Here is a 17,076-nt window from a genome sequence, read left to right as displayed (position 1 = left end):
GGCCCGCCCGCCGGGACACGCCCCTCAGACACGCCCCCTCAGCGCTCTTAAAGGGGCCGCGCCCCCTCCGCACTGTTGTGTGTGTGTGAGGGGAGTGGGGGGGTCTCACGCCCCCAGGGCCGCTGCCCCGCGGTGCCGGGCTGTGTGCCCGCCATGGAAAAATATGAGGTGCTGCCCCCAGGCTCAAGCTCTACCCGGCAATAAGCGGGCGGCTGCAGCGTTGTGGGGGTGTCGGTGGTGCTGGAGGGGTCTGTGTGGGGTACTTGGCCCTGAGGGGGGGGTCTGTGACCAGGGTGCCCTTGGGGACATGGTGTGGGTGGCTCTGAGCGGGCTGAGTGACGCTGGAGGGGTTTATGAGGGGTCCGTGGCCCTGGGGAATGGTGTGGGTACCCCTTGCAGCAGCACACGACCATAGGAGATGGGGTTGAGGGGCCCTGGGGGGTTACGCGGTCCTGGAGGGGCTGTGGGTGCTCTGGGGGTGTTTTCAGCACGGGGAATGCCCTGAAGAGGAGGGAAGCGAAGGCCTGTGTTCCTCTCAGGAGCTGGGGTGAAGGTTGGGGTGTCCCTCGTCCTGCCGCGGGGAGCTGGAGGTGTTTTCTGCGTGCAGGGTTTTTATGGAAGGGGGTTTTTTTTTGCCTCAGTTGTGCTGCCCTAGCTGAGCAGGTGCTCTGGGTGTGTGCTGTGCCCGGCAGGTGCTGCAGCAGCTCCAGCCCGGGGCACTGGGCACGATGCTGGTGGCTCAGCTGAAAACAGACCGGGGTGCCCAGAAGAAATATGCAATAAAGCAGGTGAGCTGGTGGTTGCTATGAAAACGGGAGTTTGGCATGTTTGTTGTCGCCAGGGGCACCAGGACAGTAGCACGAGCTGCTGGGTAAGAGTGGGCTTGCTTGTTATAGTGCTGCTTTTTGGGAAAATGGGAGATTCCACTCAGTTTAGTGGAATGTTGGTGCTCAAAGTGGGGAAAGGGCAGCAGCCTAGTGAGGTCCCCACAGTGCTCTCAGCTGAAACACTGTCACACACATATTTTCAGCTCTGTTTTACCCATCTCCTGACACCAAAACTGCCCCAAACATTAGAGATTTGACCTATCATTGAAAATTTATATTATTTGCAGTCCATTCACCCAGGTAAGAGTGTTGTGGCTCGAAGTTCCCTGGTGTTTCTGTTACAGTCTCAGCCCTGTCTTTTGTTTGGTTGCAGGTTGAATGCATTGACCAACACCAAGCAAATGTGGCCTTGAAGGAGGTATTGGTGCAGTGTTTTCTTTACTACTTCACTTACAAAGACCAAAGTCTTGGTAGAACCAAGTCTTTTATCTGCAAGGATTAGCTGAGTAAATAAGTAAATCAGGTAGGACTATTTGTGGGGTGTGCTCTCTGCCCTCTGCTTGGGCTCAGGCCAGGGTTTGTATTAATTGTTGTTATTTATGGATATGTAAATTCAAATGGACAGCTCTTCTCAGAGGGCAGTTCTTTCTCAGATTTTTTTATTTGTTTTGGGAAGCCAAAGGACAAAACTCATCCTTTTGGCCTTTAAGCTGAAGAAGAACCTTGGTCTGTTTGTACTTTATTATTAATAACTTGATGTCTAGATAACATATTTCATGATATGCTCTTTTTTTAGAGTTGGACATTTTTAATGTGAATGATTTTGTCCCTTTTTGTACCCTTTTTCTTCTTTTTTTGGTGCAAACTTTGTCGTAATGCCTTGAGTAAGTAGCATCAGAAATACTCTTAAAAGACCAAAAATGTTTTCAATAAAATAGTGGAATAGCACATGATGGATGAGTCTTCCAGTGCCCAGTATGCACAGCATCTGGAGTTGGAAAAGAAGGTGAATAAATGTTTGTGCAGATATTTTATCCTGGTCAGAGAGGTGACCTCTTTCTGTACCAAATACGGCATTACCAGTAAAACTTGATCCAATTTTCTGTTGAAATAAATATTGAATTACATCTATTAAAATAAATGCAGTTGTGCCATTTGGGAGCCTGGCTCTTTTTAGCTTTTTCTTTTGTGCCTGCACAGCCACAAACACAACTAGAGGAGTGTAACCTGAATTCTTTTTATCTTCCACACAATCAGCAAATGTGCTGAAGTGGTTAGGATTTGTTAGAGCCCTGCACAGAAACCACCTTCAAGGAGATAAAAATCTCTCGTGCCATTATATGTGCTGAGGTTCAAGCTTGCATGGAGGTTACAGGAAACAATGGCTGCACTTGAGAAATCATCCTGACATATTCTAAGAAACGTTTTCATGTTAGGATGTTAGGAACTGAAGAAGGAGGTGCTTCACACATTATCTCCCAGTGGATCAGTTTATATCTTCGAGTCTCACAAAGCTGTTGCAGCACTGGGTGAAATATTTTCCTTCTTTCCACCTTTGTGGATGCAAATATTTAACAGAGATGGCACTTTGGAAGAGTTTGATCAGAAATGTGATATGAACAAGTGAGGAACTGGCTTTGGGTGTTATTTAAGGTCCTGTTAAAGGGAAGGACTCTGTAGCTATAGAAAGCTCTCTCTATTTTATCTTCTTCTGTGCAGGCAATGGATTTGCTAAAACTCTGCCATTCTAACATCTGTACTTACAAGGAATTGTTTCTGACTTGGAATAAAGAGGTGAGAATGGAACAGGATTAGTTAAACTGGAATGTGTGGTTTATGTTCTAGGCACATGAGCCTATTCACAGATTTAAATGTGGGGATATTGGGGTGAGATGCTAAAAAAGAAGTTTTTTTTAATTTGAAACAATCCTGATTTTTTTTTTTTTTTGGCTCCTGAATACACACACTAAAAAGCTGTGAATATGTATGGATTGGAGTCCATCACATGGCAGACTCCCAGATTCTGATAGGAATTAGTGTGCAATTCTGATTTTCATGCCTGCATGAAAACCCTTCTATAGGGGACCATAAGAAGCTGAAAGCCCTCACTTATTACCTAATTTTCTTCAGTGCTTGGACAGAACCTTTGATGATTTTATGGATGTATAATTGATTTGAATCATCCTATACAGCTTCAGATAAGATGCTTGATAGTGGTGGTTTGTTTTATTTGCTAAAACAATGAGCATGCTGTATTTTTAATGAAAGAAATTAAATCTTGTCTCTTCTGTGAGAGAATATTCACCTCAGAAGCCTTTTGTACTGTGAACATCACACCCACCAGTTTGGTTTTGTCTCTGTTGCCTGCAAACAATTCAGCAATTTTGGTGCAATGTTTTATTGCAGGTCTCATCTCTGTTCCTCTGCCTGGTCATGCAGCACTCAGGCCAAGGAGATCTTTCAGCTCTAATCAAAGAAAAGAGGCAGAAGTCAGAGAAGATAACAGACATGGTAAAAAGTACAGGAGGCACCTGTTTGAACTGAGACTTGTTGCTTTTATGGTATTCCTTCTTTCTAAAAATCCTCCCTAAGGCCTTCAAAGCACAGGAGGGTGGTTTTGGAAGCTCACTTCTGAGAGATATTTGAAACTTACTGTGTTTGTGTTACACTTTCATGTCTATTTCCCTCCACAGGTGGTTCAGAAGTTCCTGGGACAGATGGTGGATGCTTTGTTTTACATACACAAACGAAATATTTGGCACAGGTGAGCAGAAATCTCATTTTCTTTGTCTGTCAGGTCCTTGTTCTTTGCAGTGTTGGTTCAGCAGTGCTCAGAGGCAGGGAATTTTACTCTTCCAAAAGGAGAAGTAGGGGGTAGAAGTTCCAGACTTTAGATTAGTTTTTTTTTCTTCCAAATTTACCTATTTCCTGAGTTTTGTCTGGAATACTCATTGTTTGTTTTTTTTTTTTTTTTAATATTTAAAAAATTGTTCATCTCTGTAAATGCTCACATTTTGGTGGCTGTGATGGACAAAAGTTTGTGTATCTGAAAAAAAGACAACCCTTGCATTCCATGCTCAGATCAATTTGTGTCCCAAGCACAAATTTTAAAGTGTTTAGAGAGGAAAATAATTGTATTTTGGTTGATTATCACTTGTATATTAAAAAATACGAAAACCAACAGAACACAGACAAAAAAATCCAAATTAATTTCCCCACCCCCCCAAAAAAAAAACCAAACCAAACCTTCTGAGGGCTAAAGATGCAGGGAATTTGTAATTATATGTCATTAGACTCTAATTTCACAGGCTGACAGAAAATATTTGTGTTGCAGAAATCTCAAGCCATCAAACATCCTTGTGACTGGTGAACCATCCTTCATGCTGAGTGACTTCAGTACTGAAACACTTATGAAAGATGAGCTGAAATGGAAAATCAGAGTGGAAGAAGGTAGATATTTGTTTTGCTATTTTTTCTTTCCTACTGTATTTTTAAAAGGTTTCAGTTGTGGTGGATATTTTCATTCCTTAGAGAAAAATTAGGAAAGAGGAGAAAGTTATCTTCCTTCTCCTTTCTCTGCATTAAACTATTTGTCTTCTAAATAGGATTTTCATAGGCATTTCTCTGCAGCTTTAATTGTGTTCACAAGTGAAAAATGTAGATATGTGTGTGAGTTTCTGCAATCAGTACAGTTGGAATCCTTTTTAGCTTTGTCCTCAGGAACATGTTAGGAAAATGTCCATTAGTTACAGTGTGTTTTGTAGTTTTTGGAAGCAATGTCACCATATAATTCCTGTTTCTACAGAAAGCAAGTCTTGGATGGCTCCAGAAACATTTGGATTTTCTTTCACTGAGAAATCTGACATCTGGTCCCTGGGCTGTGTCCTCCTTGATATGATGAGCTGCTTTGTTCTGAATGTGTGTAAGAGTGATTTATTAGGGATTTTTTTATCCTGGGCTCATCAGGATATCTGTGTGTGAGAGCTCTGACACTGTGCTGTTCCCAGGCAGAAGAGATAAATTCCTTACTGCAGGATATCAGGGGGGACAGCAGCTGCCTGGAAGGAGTGCTGGCCCTGATGCAGGATGGAGAAAGCAGCTATTTGCCTTTCTTTCCACTTTTATTGATGATGCTACAGACTGAGCCCAGCCTGAGACCCACAGCAAGGTGAGTTCTTGCTGCCTTCCCTTGATTTGTTTTGTCCTAAACCCCTCCTACCTCTACAAATTGGGAATGTTCACTGCTGTTGGAAAGGGTTAACATTGCTTATCCTCCTGCCTCAACAAACTGAGTTATTAAAGACTTGATGTTCCTTCAGAGTGGACACAGAGAGGAGCAGGTGTCCCTTTTTGTTCTATTATAAATTCATGTTATACACAATTTTATGAGCCTGAACTTGACACCTAAGCATGGCTTGTGCAATATGAGCTCTTTCTTGAGCTTTCTGGAAGTAAATTGTTTAAGTTCTGTCAAAAATAATCTCATCTAGAAGTAATATTAGATTTTTTTAATATCAAAATGAAACAATGCCTGTAGATTTTTTCTTTTCTAATTTACCAGTTCTAACTCACTGGTGCTGCTTTTGTCTCTCAAAATTCCAGGGATCTGGTCACTGTTCCATTTGTTGGGAAATGCCTGACTTTTGCTGGTGGCACCTCAATAAAATTAAAGAAGTCTCTGCCTCCCACAATAACAGATGTGCTGTTTCAGGGAGGAGTTGAAAGTGTTCTAGGTAATAAGGAGAATAAGATTAATGTAAAGGTGATTTTCACAGGAAATAGACCCTTCCAGTCAGGATGTGTTCTACTTGGAAATAAATTCTTGGACACTCATTTTACCTGAAATAAAATGGATACTCTTTGGAGCAAGGATCACTATGCAACTTTTCCTCTTAATTCCTAAGGTTCTCAGGCATTCCTACTACAAAAAATTAAACAGGGTTAGACGTAATTCCTCTGGGAATTTGGGAGCTCCACTTATTTTATTAGCATTGTAACATGTTTGCTATTTCATGCCATAAGGGATCTGCTCCATTATTTTCCCTCTAAATAAGGAAGATGTTATTTTAATCTGAAAAGTCTATTGGAATAATGCATTTAAAGCTCCTAGCCCTGCTCTGGTTTAATATTCCTACAGGTCTTCAAATATATATATATATAATGCCAAATACATTGTGAATCATAACACTTGGTAATATTGAAATGTTTAATGAGCTGGGGGGAAAACTCTCTTTTCAACAATCCCAAATTTCATTATTTTCATTCATATGAATTCACATCTTGCACAAAACAGAGACAGTTTGAGAATTCTGTGTAAGTGTTTGTGTGGAATGGTTGGAAGAGTTTCCTTGGTTTCTCAGAATTCATGCAGGCTTCCTGGGATATTGAAGAAGTCCAGGCTAAAGGCATTCAGCACCTTGCCAGCTTTGTAAAGGATAAAAGTGGTAAGGCACTATTTGATCTATTTATTCATTCTGTTCCTTCCTTACATTTTGAGATCATAGGAAGAGGAAAACCTTTCCAATGCCCATAAATGAGAATGAATTTGCTCTCTTCCTATTTCTGCAGACCAGTAGCTGATGGGATTGTGTTAGTGCTTGTTCTGTACATGCTATTGTTAACCAGCAGAGGGGCTTTACTGGATAATAAAAATGGGCACTGGGGAAAAAAAAAAAAAAAAAAAACCTCTGATATTTGAATTGGCAACAAACTGACATTTGAGGAAGGTAATTTCCACAAGCCCTGGCATGACCTGGGGGTAATTCCTGGGGCTGTAAGGCTGGCAGAGCAAAAGGAAGCTACACATGGCTAATTCCTGTGTGTCTGTAAAGCTGTGTATTTTCTCCCAGCAGCTTCACATTTTTCAAAAGAAGCTTTCAGATCAAGGTTTTTAATTCAAAGCACTGTGTTAAATCAGTTATAAAATGCTCTGTCCTTTGACAGCATTTTAATGCTGGCATTGGCTTATGATGTTAAAACTCAGGGTTATTCTTAGCTTTAATTGATAGGAGACATTTCCCACACAGATTAAAACAATTCACTCTGTTTTGTTCTCTTTGATTCAAGAACCTTTCTCAAAGAATTTCTTTTCCCCCACAGCATTCCCCCATCTGCTAACATGCACAGAAGTGATCACTCTTGCCATGAAGATTCACACAGATTCTCTGGATTTACAAGTAGAAGGCTGCACTTTATTGCTTGAAATTCTTAGTCAAGGTACAATTTTTTGATTTCTTCCTTCTGCTGGGTCTTGTAAAGATTTCTGAACCCATTACCTGCTCCATTAACAATTTTAGGGGATGTATTCAAAGCACTAAAGGAAGTTAAGCAGCTTTCTGAATTCCCATGGCCTTCCTTCAGGACTGGCATCCAGCAATTCTGTGTTAAGAGATAATTTTAAATATAGGTGCTGATCTTGTCCAGCCAAGTTTGTTTTCATGTTATGTAGAGTGTTAATAGAGGACATAAAGGAGACTCTTATTGTTTTGGTGTTTAAGTTTTGAACCATAAAAGTGGGTTTGGGTCTCGTGTGGCTCCTGCTGTCACTTTCAAGGCAATTTACCCCAAAACCACCTGATGATACGAGCTTAAAAATACTAAGAGTTGAGTTTCAGAAAATAAAAGTTTAAAGTAACTTCTGCTTATTTTATGTGAAGAAATGCTGCTAATTGAATGTTTTGCTGTGCTGATTGCAAGGCAGGGGGGGTTCAGATTTCATTCAAAACCACTGAAATTTTTGTTCTATTCCAATGTTTGTGGTGACAGCTCTGGAACAGGGGGTGATGATGGCCCTGGATGAGAGTGTGGCCAGCTGCCTGTTACACACAGTGAGAAAACATTCTGAAAATGAAGAGTTCCTTTCAATGCTCTGCACATTATTGATGATGGTTTCAGCCAGTGGTGGGTCACCTTGCTCATTCTTTGGGGAATCTTAATTTATTTTTACTTTTTGAAACAAATCCAAGATACAGTGCAGAACTTGTGCTTTCACTAAGAGGTGTGGATGTCTGTGGGTAATTATTAATTTAATATTGGTAAGATTGACCAGATATTGATAACACCCCTCAAAGTTTAAGATACAATGCTGAGGCTTCAGGGATTTACAGGACCACTTTTAATAAATACAATTCTGTATTTCCTTTAGTTTTGTAAACAAGTACAAGCTCTGCAAATAGTAGTGCTTGAGAAAATGAGGGCATAGAACCTGAATTCTATTTTGGACTCTGCCATGATGAATTGAAACCATTCTCCCTAACTTCTCTACTTTGTTTTCTTTTCTTCTGAACTTGTAATTGCTAAATATTTATAATATTTTAGTTGTTTTCAGTGTCAGTTCAACAGTCATCAAAAACTGTTTTTAGAAATGGTTACAGTAGGATTTAGCAACAAGGGGGAAACCTTCAAAAAAATCATTACAAAGAGTCATGTCTAAGACCAAACTATTTTTATCCAGAGTTTCCTAATTCTGAAGCTTAGCTTGAATCGTTAAAATGGAAACAGGTGAAAACTTGTAATTTACACCCTCTCGGTTCCTTTCCTGCTCTGTGAATTCCAAGTCTGTGAGGAAAAAGGATGGCCAGGCATGCATTTGAAAGAATCAGATGTGTTAAGTGCATATTAAAGAATTCGGTCTGTTCTCTTGCTTCCTTTTGTCCAGCTAATGGGCTCATGTTACCGGTCTGTTATCTCAGTTTAAACACCTTAGTGCTGCCCGTTTCGAGGCCAGTGAGTGGGACAAAAATACCAGATTCTATAGAATTTCTGTGGTTTTCAGAAGTAGCTGCGGAGAACCTAAGGAAAATTGGAATCATTCCAGACCTTCTGTCAGTTTTAAGACGTTTTCTTCATAATGACAAGATCTGCTTCTCTTGCTGTGCCGTTCTCTGGAGCTTGGCTGTGAGTGGTGAGTAGAACACAGCGAGTATTGTGCCTGCACTCATGTGACTGAAGGGCAGCAGGTATTGAGCCTAATTGAGTTCAGACATTCCTGTCGCTGGGATTGGATTTTCTCCCATTCTCGTTCCAGGGAGATGGAATGAGATGATCTTTAAGATTCCTTCCAACCCAAACCAATCTGATTTTGTGATTCTGGAGAGTTGTTTCCACAGCACTGCTACCATCACTTTGTGATCCGGAGCTAAACTAGATAAAACCAAAAATTAACGCAGGGTTTTTTAGCAACCCTTTATGTGATAAGGTGTCAAATTTGAGCCATTCAGGCCAAGATGTGACCTGATTTTATGTTTACTGATTTGTTTCTGTGAAGTGTTCTTGTGGTGTTCTGATCATCATGCAAAGCTGGAAGCACAGACTGTGCACAGTTTCACCTGGTGTGTTTTATTCCCTCTGTGCAGCAAATTACCCATTGGATTTATGGGACAGCTGAATTCCCATCCTGCAGTCTGGATCCTGTCAAAACTGTGGTTATTTCTGGAGGCTTCTTGCTGTGATCCCTATGCATAATTTAAATGACAAAGAACACTAGTTCCTGCAGAAGTTCAGCTTTCTCCAATAAACAGAATTATTTATTAGTCCTGCAGCACTTGCTTTGGTTCTGTACATTTTTGATTCCTTCCCTCTGCTGCCCTCCAGACTAAAACAATGTTGCATTATTCCAATGCCAACACCCATTAAGGTTTTACTGATATAATTTGACATACAATGATATCATTGCTTCATTAAATAACTCTGCCTGGTTCATTTCCTTTCTGTTAAGGTAATTCAGAGAATAATGCAGACCAAGCAGTGCTGGAAAGTGCTCTCCCTGTCACCTCAGCAGTGCTTCAGAAACACCTCCAGAATGGAGTCGTTGCAGAGTCTGCCTGCTCAGCTCTGTGGGCACTGGCACTCCAAGGTGTGTGATCCCAGTCCCTCTGTTGTCCCTTGGGCGTGGAAAAGGCTGGGATGTCTGTGTGTCCTGCTACCCAGGCTGCTGGGCTGGAGGAGGCTCTGCAGATGGCAGCAGAGTTAGGAACTTGCATCCTCTCTTGGTCGCTCTTCCCGGCACTTGCTCTGTGGCTCCCCAATGAAGCCATTTTTGATGAGCTGTAGCAATTAAATCACCAGGTACTGCTAATGGGGAGTCCACTGGTGGGCAGCTACTTTGCTTGGTTGATTTGAAACAGTATTTAATGTTAAAGAAATAATCTTTCATTATCATTTGCACTAAAGAACCGATCCTTGCAGTACTACCCTGTCTTATTTCTTCCTCATGCAACAATATTTTCACATTTACCTACTGCCTGTCCTTGTGCCATTGTTCCACTGGGAAAAGCTGAGCAAAACACCCTCAGCAATCACATTTCTATTCCCCATCAGTAGAATAAGTTGAGTGTTCAGGACTCTTTATTCTTTTGGCCTGAAGGATACTGAAATTTTGGGCTTGTCTGTGTGCTTTTTTTATTTTCTTTAAAGGTTGCTTAACTGACAGTGACTATGAGCCCACAGCAGCACTTTTGCTGGATGCACTCAGGATGAACCCAGAAAGAGCAGTGCTGGTGAAGAATGGCTGCCTGGCATTAGCCAGCCTTGTGAGGCTCTCAGGTAACATTCAGCAGTTCTGCTTTTACCAATTACCAATCAGCATGAAAACAATCATTAAAATCACTTCTGCCTGCATGACAGTGTCAGCTGCATATCTGGTCTTCTACTTGTTCCCAAATATGCTTCAGAGTAGTTGTTAGGAAGACTGAAAATAATGGGCACAACTTCCTGCAAACGTGACAGGAGCCAGCTGGTGAGGGGATGGGAAGCAGATCCTGCAGTCTGCAGCTACAAAGAGCCCAGCAGTGTTTGTCTTCCTTGCAGAAACTGCAGCTTTGGCAATTCTGTTGGACTCAAAGGGCAGTGGAATAGAGCTGATCAAAGATGAATATCACCTTCATTCCAACGAGCCAGGGGTGGCAGAAGCTCTGTGCCTGCTGATGAACGAGATGGTTCAGTATGGTGAGATGGCTGCTGCTGTCACTTGTTGAGTCTCCTCCTCTCTTCCAGCCCCAAAATCAGTAAAACCACAACAGCAGCTCCCAGGGACATGTTAGCTGCTCTCAGGAAACACTTACTTTGTGTCTGAGAAAGTTCCAATTCATCCTCCTGAGAATTCACTCCATTTGTTCCAAACAAATACTGCTCTGATGGTAAAACATTTTCACTTCATCTTATCTTGCCTCCTCCTTGTGTAGCTCTGTCCTCTCCCCTTTAGCTCCTGCTCCACTGGCAGTTGTGCTATAACCATACATTTTCTTGTTCATTGGCACTGCAGATGAGGTTATGCTGAATATGAGGTCCCAGAAAATGGAAAAGCTGCTGTCTGAAATAAAACTCCAGTTTCCATTTAGCACGGTATGGAGAAGTCTCTGTGATAATAAAGTATATTAGTATATTATTTCTGGTGAAGGATCTGATCATAGTGCAGAAATTTAGAGACTTAGCTGCATGTGGAGTGAAGAGTGAGTTTGTAAGGATAGTTCTAATTACTGAGAACAAGTGGTTGAAAGTTGTTTTTCTTCTTGTTGTTGTAAATGCTGAAATTTAAAAAAATATGTTCTGGTCTCTTGCAACATTACAATAATTTACTACAGTCTTCATGCTAAACCAGGCTAAAGTTTGCAGGAATAAAGCCATAAATACATTACATCCAATTTATTTTTGGTTTGGAAGTAGCATCATTAACAAATTAAAAAAACCCAACAAAAACTTTCTGACAGTTTGTGGGAAGATTGAACTTACATTAAATTTCACCAAGTAGTCACACTGAAAAAACCAGCAAAGTTATCAGAGCTATTTAATGTGTTACACTAATATTTATTTTGCAATGACTTACTGGCAAGAAACCAATAATTAGGTTTGTTCATCAAGCCAATAGAACTAGTTAGTCTTAATTTTGCTGATTTTAGTAATGTATTTACAGAATTGTTTTCAAAGACAGTCACAAACTGCTCTTCTGCAGGTATTGCCTGCACCCCTTCAATGAACACTGCAGTCACAAGGTAGCACAGAAAAAAAAAAAATCACAGAAAGGGAGAAAGCTCCCTCTCCTGTTGTAACAACAGCCACTTCAAAGACCTAGGTTGGACACATTGTTTTTATTAATAAATGAATACAAAAATAAGTGGAGTAACAAGGTCATCTTTTGCTTGACAATTCTCACATTTCCCGCCAGGAGATTCAGACCCTGGTGGATGCAACACTTTTGAAACTGAGGAAGGAAAAACGCTTTGTCTGAGAACAAGACTTGGCCACTGCTGGATACAAAGCCTGGATCCTCCATTAGAAGATTCTTCTCACCAGAAAAAAAGAATACTGGACTATTAATAATATGCAAACAGGTATTTATTGATGGTTTGGGTACCACAACTGTGTAACTAACAGCAATATTTAAGAATTCACCTTGTAGTAGACCTCACTTTATGGACCTCAACATACTTGAAATAAAGATTTTAATCCTCGGAGTTTTGACAAAGCAATGACAGTTTCTTCCTTCACCTAACATAATTTAATTTTTTAACTTATTCATTGTCTATTTCCATTGAAGAAATTTAACTGATGAAGTTCTTCCCAACTGCAGGCATTTGTTACAAAGGTTGTTTGAACACAGTAGCAGGCATCAGGAACAGGGCCCATCCACAGGGATACCAGCAGCATTCCTGACCTTCCAGGTTACTGTAGCATTGTCTTTGGACTGATTTTATGACATAGCTGCTGTCAATTCTGACTAATCTCTAAATGTGGAATGTGACATCAAACCACCAAATGCTGCAGAGATGAAAGATTCTACCCTGTGTTTTTAAGTTTTACCATTTTTGTTGTTAGCTTTGTTCTTAACAGCAGCTTCCCATTTCTTTTTCTCCAGGGTGTAAAGTCTCATAGCTGCTTGTGCATCCTGGATCTGAAAGAGAACAGACCAGACAAGGATGTGAGATAACAAGCAGCTAAATCTTCCATCATTTTAATACATCCTTCCAATTAACATTTCATGATCTCTTTTTCCATTTAGGCTCTGTGCCTATTGAAAGGGATAAATTGTGTATTTAGAGTCCAGGGCTCACCACAAGGCTCTGCATTTCTGATTGTTACTTGGAAAGTAGTGAGAGAATTCTGTCATTGATACAGTATCTATGAGCTCCCCTCCCAGTTTTGCTTCCGCAGTTCATTCCTCTTTTCCATCCTCCTGCCCACTGAAATAAAGGATCTGCTGAGGTTCAGGTGTAGCCTCTCCCACTGTTTACCCATCCTGCCACAGTGCAGCAGTGCAGAATGCTGCTTTTAGGCTAAACAGATCTTGATCATTACCCTTCCCCTTGGGAATTTTTACAAGAATTCAGTTAAGAGTTGACTTGTGCACAAGTTGTTTACGAAATGAGTGAACACTGAGCAATGTTAGATGACAACCTCACTGCTGCTGCTGTCCAAGCAGAGCTTGCTGAGTGTCACTGGGATGAAGGCACAGCACTGTGAACCCAGAGGCCAGAGCTGGATGTTCTGAGGAGGTACCTACCGAGCAGTGCTCTGCTGTCTGCACCTGAACATTGAGCAGCTTCTCACAGAGCAGCTTCAGGGATGGCCTGGAACTCTAGAGACAGAACAGATCAGAAACCATGCTGTCTCACAGGACTTGAAATAACAGAGATGGGTGTTATAGAAAAATGTTATGTTCCTCAAAGAATAGCACATCTTAGCCTCTGCTGGTGAAATAGCAGGAATAATTAACAAATTAGGAGATTTGTGTGTGCACAGGTAGGAAAGAAGGAACAGGGTCAGGTAAGAGCAAGCACAGGAGTGAGTCAGCAGCACTGGAGTCTGTTAATTGAGCACCTTCCCAGCACTCTCTTACCTTGACTCTCTGTTTGAAAGGTTTGTATCTCTGTGTGTCCCTGATCTTCTTGTGAGGATGATCAAGAAGTAGAACCTAGAAGAAATCACATTTTCAGTCTAAAATGTGTTATTGCATGAAACTTTACAGAGCTGAATGTGCAGCTGCCTGTTGTTTCCTCCCATCCACTCTAAGAGACACTTTAAAGCCATGAAAGGACAAGACCCAGCTCATCCAGACAGGGAGGAGGTTTCCAGGAGCTCAGGTGTGTTCCCTTGATCCAGAGGGATGTATCAGGAACTTCATTTTCAGTGTACCTTTAGGTCGTTCCGTAAGGCGTGTCCAACTAAAATCCTTCCCTGCAGGATCTCAGCCACCTCCTTCTGAACAGTTTTAAAGTCTTCACCTAAAAATGCCACACAAGGAAACACTTTCCATGAGCAACCACTGCATCCTTTCTGGGAAGCAACACGGGACTGTAATTTTTGTACAGTACAGTGAATCTCTGCTTGCAAGAACATAGAGAATTCCATAAAGAGCACAGCACGAAAAGAAAATGATTATTTTATACTATATTCCACCAGTTAATTCCTTCTATGCTATATTCCACCAGTTAATTCCTTCAAGGGTGTAGAGAATTCTATAAAGAGCACAGCATGAAAAGGAAATTATTTTTTTACACCATATTCCACCAGTTAATTCCATCAAGGGTGTTAGTGATCGCTGTAGAAAAGCACATCTTCCCACAATTTTTCTTAGCATTAAGTTTAACTCAAATCTCAGCATTTTGTTTTCCCAAATTAGGTCTCAAACTATTCCAAGCTCAGCCAGTGAGGTTTCTGTGACAACCCAGTGAATTCTCCCTCTTTGGGGGAAACCCCTGGTACCTGTGTTGATATTCTGAGGCCGGATGCCGCTGACAGCTGTCCTGTAGTCTGTCACCTTCTCCGTGGGCTTGACGTACTTGTCATAAACACACTTCCCAAACTGGTTGACGATGGACACCCGAGCCAAGATGCTGTCCTCGCCCTTGGGGCCCACCCCCACCATCTCACAGTCCATGGCCACGGCCCGGGTCAGCCTGAAAGGCAAAGGGACACCTTGGGGACACCTCTGCAGGGCCCCTTGCAGCTGACAAGGCTCACACCTCGCTGTGAGCAGGGCAAAGCCTGGCAGCAGAGGCAGGGAGATGTCAGCTCACTGTGCACATCAGTTATCAGAAGCCAGTCTGCTAGCTCTGATATCATTATTATTGTTGTGTGGTTGAAGGGATGGGACTAGAGTCAGGTTAAAAACAATTTACTGTTCAGACAAACATTAGTCTCAGAGGCTGTGATATTTGTGAGAGTAAGTAGTTAGTTACAGCTCAAGAGTAGTTTAAGTTCTTCATTACAAGACAATATATAACTGTCTTATCTAATGGACAGTTGCTACAAAGTTTATTTTGCTTTTTTATTACTTATTTCTACTGCAATGTGTATACTTTTATCTAATGGGATATTATCACATGTGCACACACATGTTTCTGCTATAACATCTAAACTCTTAGCTTAAATACAATTACACTCTTACATTATAAACCCTTCACTATCTTATTAATACAGTTTGTTACTTACTTAAGGTGTACTCTTACAGCTAGAGAAGCATAAGTTTATGAGTTTATAGAAACAGAAGTTTTTCTGCTTAATGTCTGTGTACTTTATTTTTACATCAATCTAAGCTTCTTCTAAGGCTGCAGATCAAACCTTTCAGTGTCTCTGGAAGTTTCTATCTTTCCATTTCTCACACTCTGATGCCATGCTTCCCCCTGCAATGTCACTCACCCATCAAAAGCCTTCTCCTTAACCAGCACCTGCTCCACAGACAGGGATTGCTCTGTTTCAAGTCCCAGGTTCCTTCTGGCAATTTTTGCTGCTTCAGGTCCTAATGCTGCTTCAATATCTTTGGGATCAACGTCATCAAACCAGATGTCAGCCCTGGGAAGAACAGATTTAATTACATTTAGCAGTCTCAAAGCAATCTGGTGTCTGTTGTACAAAAAGTATGTTTACTTTCTAAACCAAGAGATAAATCCTGTGAAATTTAAGTCTGTGACTGGCACCTCTGCAGGTTTCTTGCTGTGTCTGAGGAGCAGGGGCAAAATGTTCCTTATTTCTTTCAGAATTTAGTCTGGAAAAGTGCAGTTGTTTGGAATGAACCTCTCTGTGCTCCTCCCAAAATAAATACTCACATCCAGAGCTGCTGCCTGAAATACTCACTCTTTGGGCTGCTGCTCCACGTGTTCCTCAGCTTTCCTCCTCTTATGTTTCAGCTCATCCTTCTCCTTCACAACAATGCCATTTTTCTTTTGTTTTTTGCAGCCTTTCCCGTTGCTTTTGGTGCCATTTAAGTTCTTATTTGCTGTAACCCCCTTGGATTCTGGCTTGGCCAAAGGAGGACTGGCTTTAGCAGAACCACTGTCCATTTTATTTGTGGATTTGGCTTTTACCACATTCCCATTCCCATTGACTGCTGGGACTCCTGGGCTTTTGGCTGCTTTGAGTGGCTGCTTCTTTTTGTTGTCTGTTTGACCCGTGGAGATGGGCTTCTTGGAGTTATTTGCCTTTTGTTTCAGCAGCTAAAATGACATTAAAAAAAAAATAGAAAGATAAAGGAAAAGAGCCTGGAAAAGAGAAGGCTTTAGAGTGACCTAATTGTGTCCTTCCAGTTCCTAAAAGAAAGGGGGGGAGAGGGACTATTCACAAGAGCCTGGAGTGACAGGCCAAAGGGAATGACTTCAAACTGCCAGAGAGCAGCGTTAGGTGGATATCGGGAAGAAATTCTTCTCAGTGACAGTGGGGAGATCCTAGCACAGATTTCCCAGATCAGCTGTGGCTGCCCCTGGATCCCTGGAAGTGACTCGGGCTGGACGGGGCTCGGAGCAGCCTGGCACAGTGGAACGCGTCCCTTCCACCGTGCAGCTGCATTCAGGCACTGCCGGCGTGGCCCCGCTGCCTCCCTGCCCCGGCTCCCCGGGGCGGCCCCACCGCATCCCCCGGCCCCCCTCACCTCCTGCAGCGCCTTCCAGTTGGAGGAGAACTCCTGCGGGTTGCGGGGGGGACCCACGGCCGCCATGCCCGCGCCTTTCGACGCGGCCGCCGCTTCCCCCAGGGCCTTCCTCTTCTTCCTCCTCTTCTTGCTCTTCCCGCGGGCCGCGCCGCTCGGCCCCGCCGCCTGCGGCTCCGCAGGGCTCTGTTTGGCCATGCAGGGTTAGCGGGGTGGGATCGGGACCGGGATCGGGACCGGGATCGGGAGGCAGCGAGTCCCAACCGGGCCGCCGCTACCGCAGGGGGACCGGCACAGCGCCGCACCGCCCCGGCGGGGAACGCCGGCCCGCGCTTGGGTTCCGGGGCCGAGGGGGGCGGTTCCAGCGTTCCGGGGCTGGGGGGTCGCGGGGTG

The 17,076-nt window shown here is 42.6% G+C and overlaps 2 protein-coding genes across 4 annotated transcripts; one reads left to right on the top strand and one right to left on the bottom strand.

Moving 5' to 3' along the window:
* The first annotated feature begins 63 nt into the window (after positions 1-63).
* STKLD1 (serine/threonine kinase like domain containing 1) lies at positions 64-12,277 on the top strand. Of its 3 annotated transcripts, none has more exons than XM_053996059.1 (19): positions 64-168; positions 693-788; positions 1,201-1,245; positions 2,547-2,621; positions 3,234-3,338; positions 3,521-3,591; positions 4,162-4,277; positions 4,633-4,745; positions 4,835-4,995; positions 5,430-5,560; positions 6,188-6,271; positions 6,927-7,043; positions 7,593-7,727; positions 8,602-8,730; positions 9,544-9,681; positions 10,242-10,370; positions 10,635-10,772; positions 11,089-11,168; positions 11,989-12,277. In XM_053996059.1, the coding sequence occupies exons 1-19, from the start codon at positions 154-156 to the stop codon at positions 12,049-12,051; spliced, it is 1,941 nt and encodes a 646-aa protein (XP_053852034.1). In that variant the 5' UTR covers positions 64-153; the 3' UTR covers positions 12,052-12,277. The 3 variants fall into 3 exon arrangements, with proteins under 3 accessions (XP_053852034.1, XP_053852032.1, XP_053852033.1); XM_053996057.1 differs by having other exon boundaries at positions 8,485-8,730; XM_053996058.1 differs by having other exon boundaries at positions 73-168; positions 642-788; positions 8,485-8,730.
* REXO4 (REX4 homolog, 3'-5' exonuclease) lies at positions 12,141-17,017 on the bottom strand. The gene is made up of 8 exons (XM_053996060.1): positions 16,687-17,017; positions 15,897-16,255; positions 15,462-15,614; positions 14,526-14,719; positions 13,956-14,044; positions 13,660-13,734; positions 13,324-13,398; positions 12,141-12,714 (listed from the first exon to the last, which is right to left on the bottom strand). The coding sequence occupies exons 1-8, from the start codon at positions 16,879-16,881 to the stop codon at positions 12,613-12,615; spliced, it is 1,242 nt and encodes a 413-aa protein (XP_053852035.1). The 5' UTR covers positions 16,882-17,017; the 3' UTR covers positions 12,141-12,612.
* Positions 17,018-17,076: the final 59 nt, after the last annotated feature.

This window comes from Vidua macroura, chromosome 21 (assembly GCF_024509145.1).
Source record: "Vidua macroura isolate BioBank_ID:100142 chromosome 21, ASM2450914v1, whole genome shotgun sequence".
Lineage (NCBI taxonomy): Eukaryota > Metazoa > Chordata > Aves > Passeriformes > Viduidae > Vidua > Vidua macroura.
The sequence above is the reverse complement of the archived record's forward strand: the minus strand, read 5'-3'. Positions and strand labels throughout refer to the sequence as shown.

Excerpts from the sequence above, each read along its gene's own strand:
- STKLD1 (XM_053996057.1), top strand. Across the intron at positions 7,728-8,484 it reads GATGATGGTTTCAGCCAGTG|CTAATGGGCTCATGTTACCG; the intron begins GTGGGTCACCTT and ends CCTTTTGTCCAG. Across the intron at positions 11,169-11,988 it reads TCCAGTTTCCATTTAGCACG|GAGATTCAGACCCTGGTGGA; the intron begins GTATGGAGAAGT and ends ATTTCCCGCCAG.
- REXO4 (XM_053996060.1), bottom strand. The coding sequence starts at position 16,881 with ATGGCCAAACAGAGCCCTGCGGAGCCGCAGGCGGCGGGGCCGAGCGGC. Across the intron at positions 15,615-15,896 it reads GTGGAGCAGCAGCCCAAAGA|GGCTGACATCTGGTTTGATG; the intron begins GTGAGTATTTCA and ends TGTTCTTCCCAG. Across the intron at positions 14,720-15,461 it reads AAGGAGAAGGCTTTTGATGG|GCTGACCCGGGCCGTGGCCA; the intron begins GTGAGTGACATT and ends TTTGCCTTTCAG.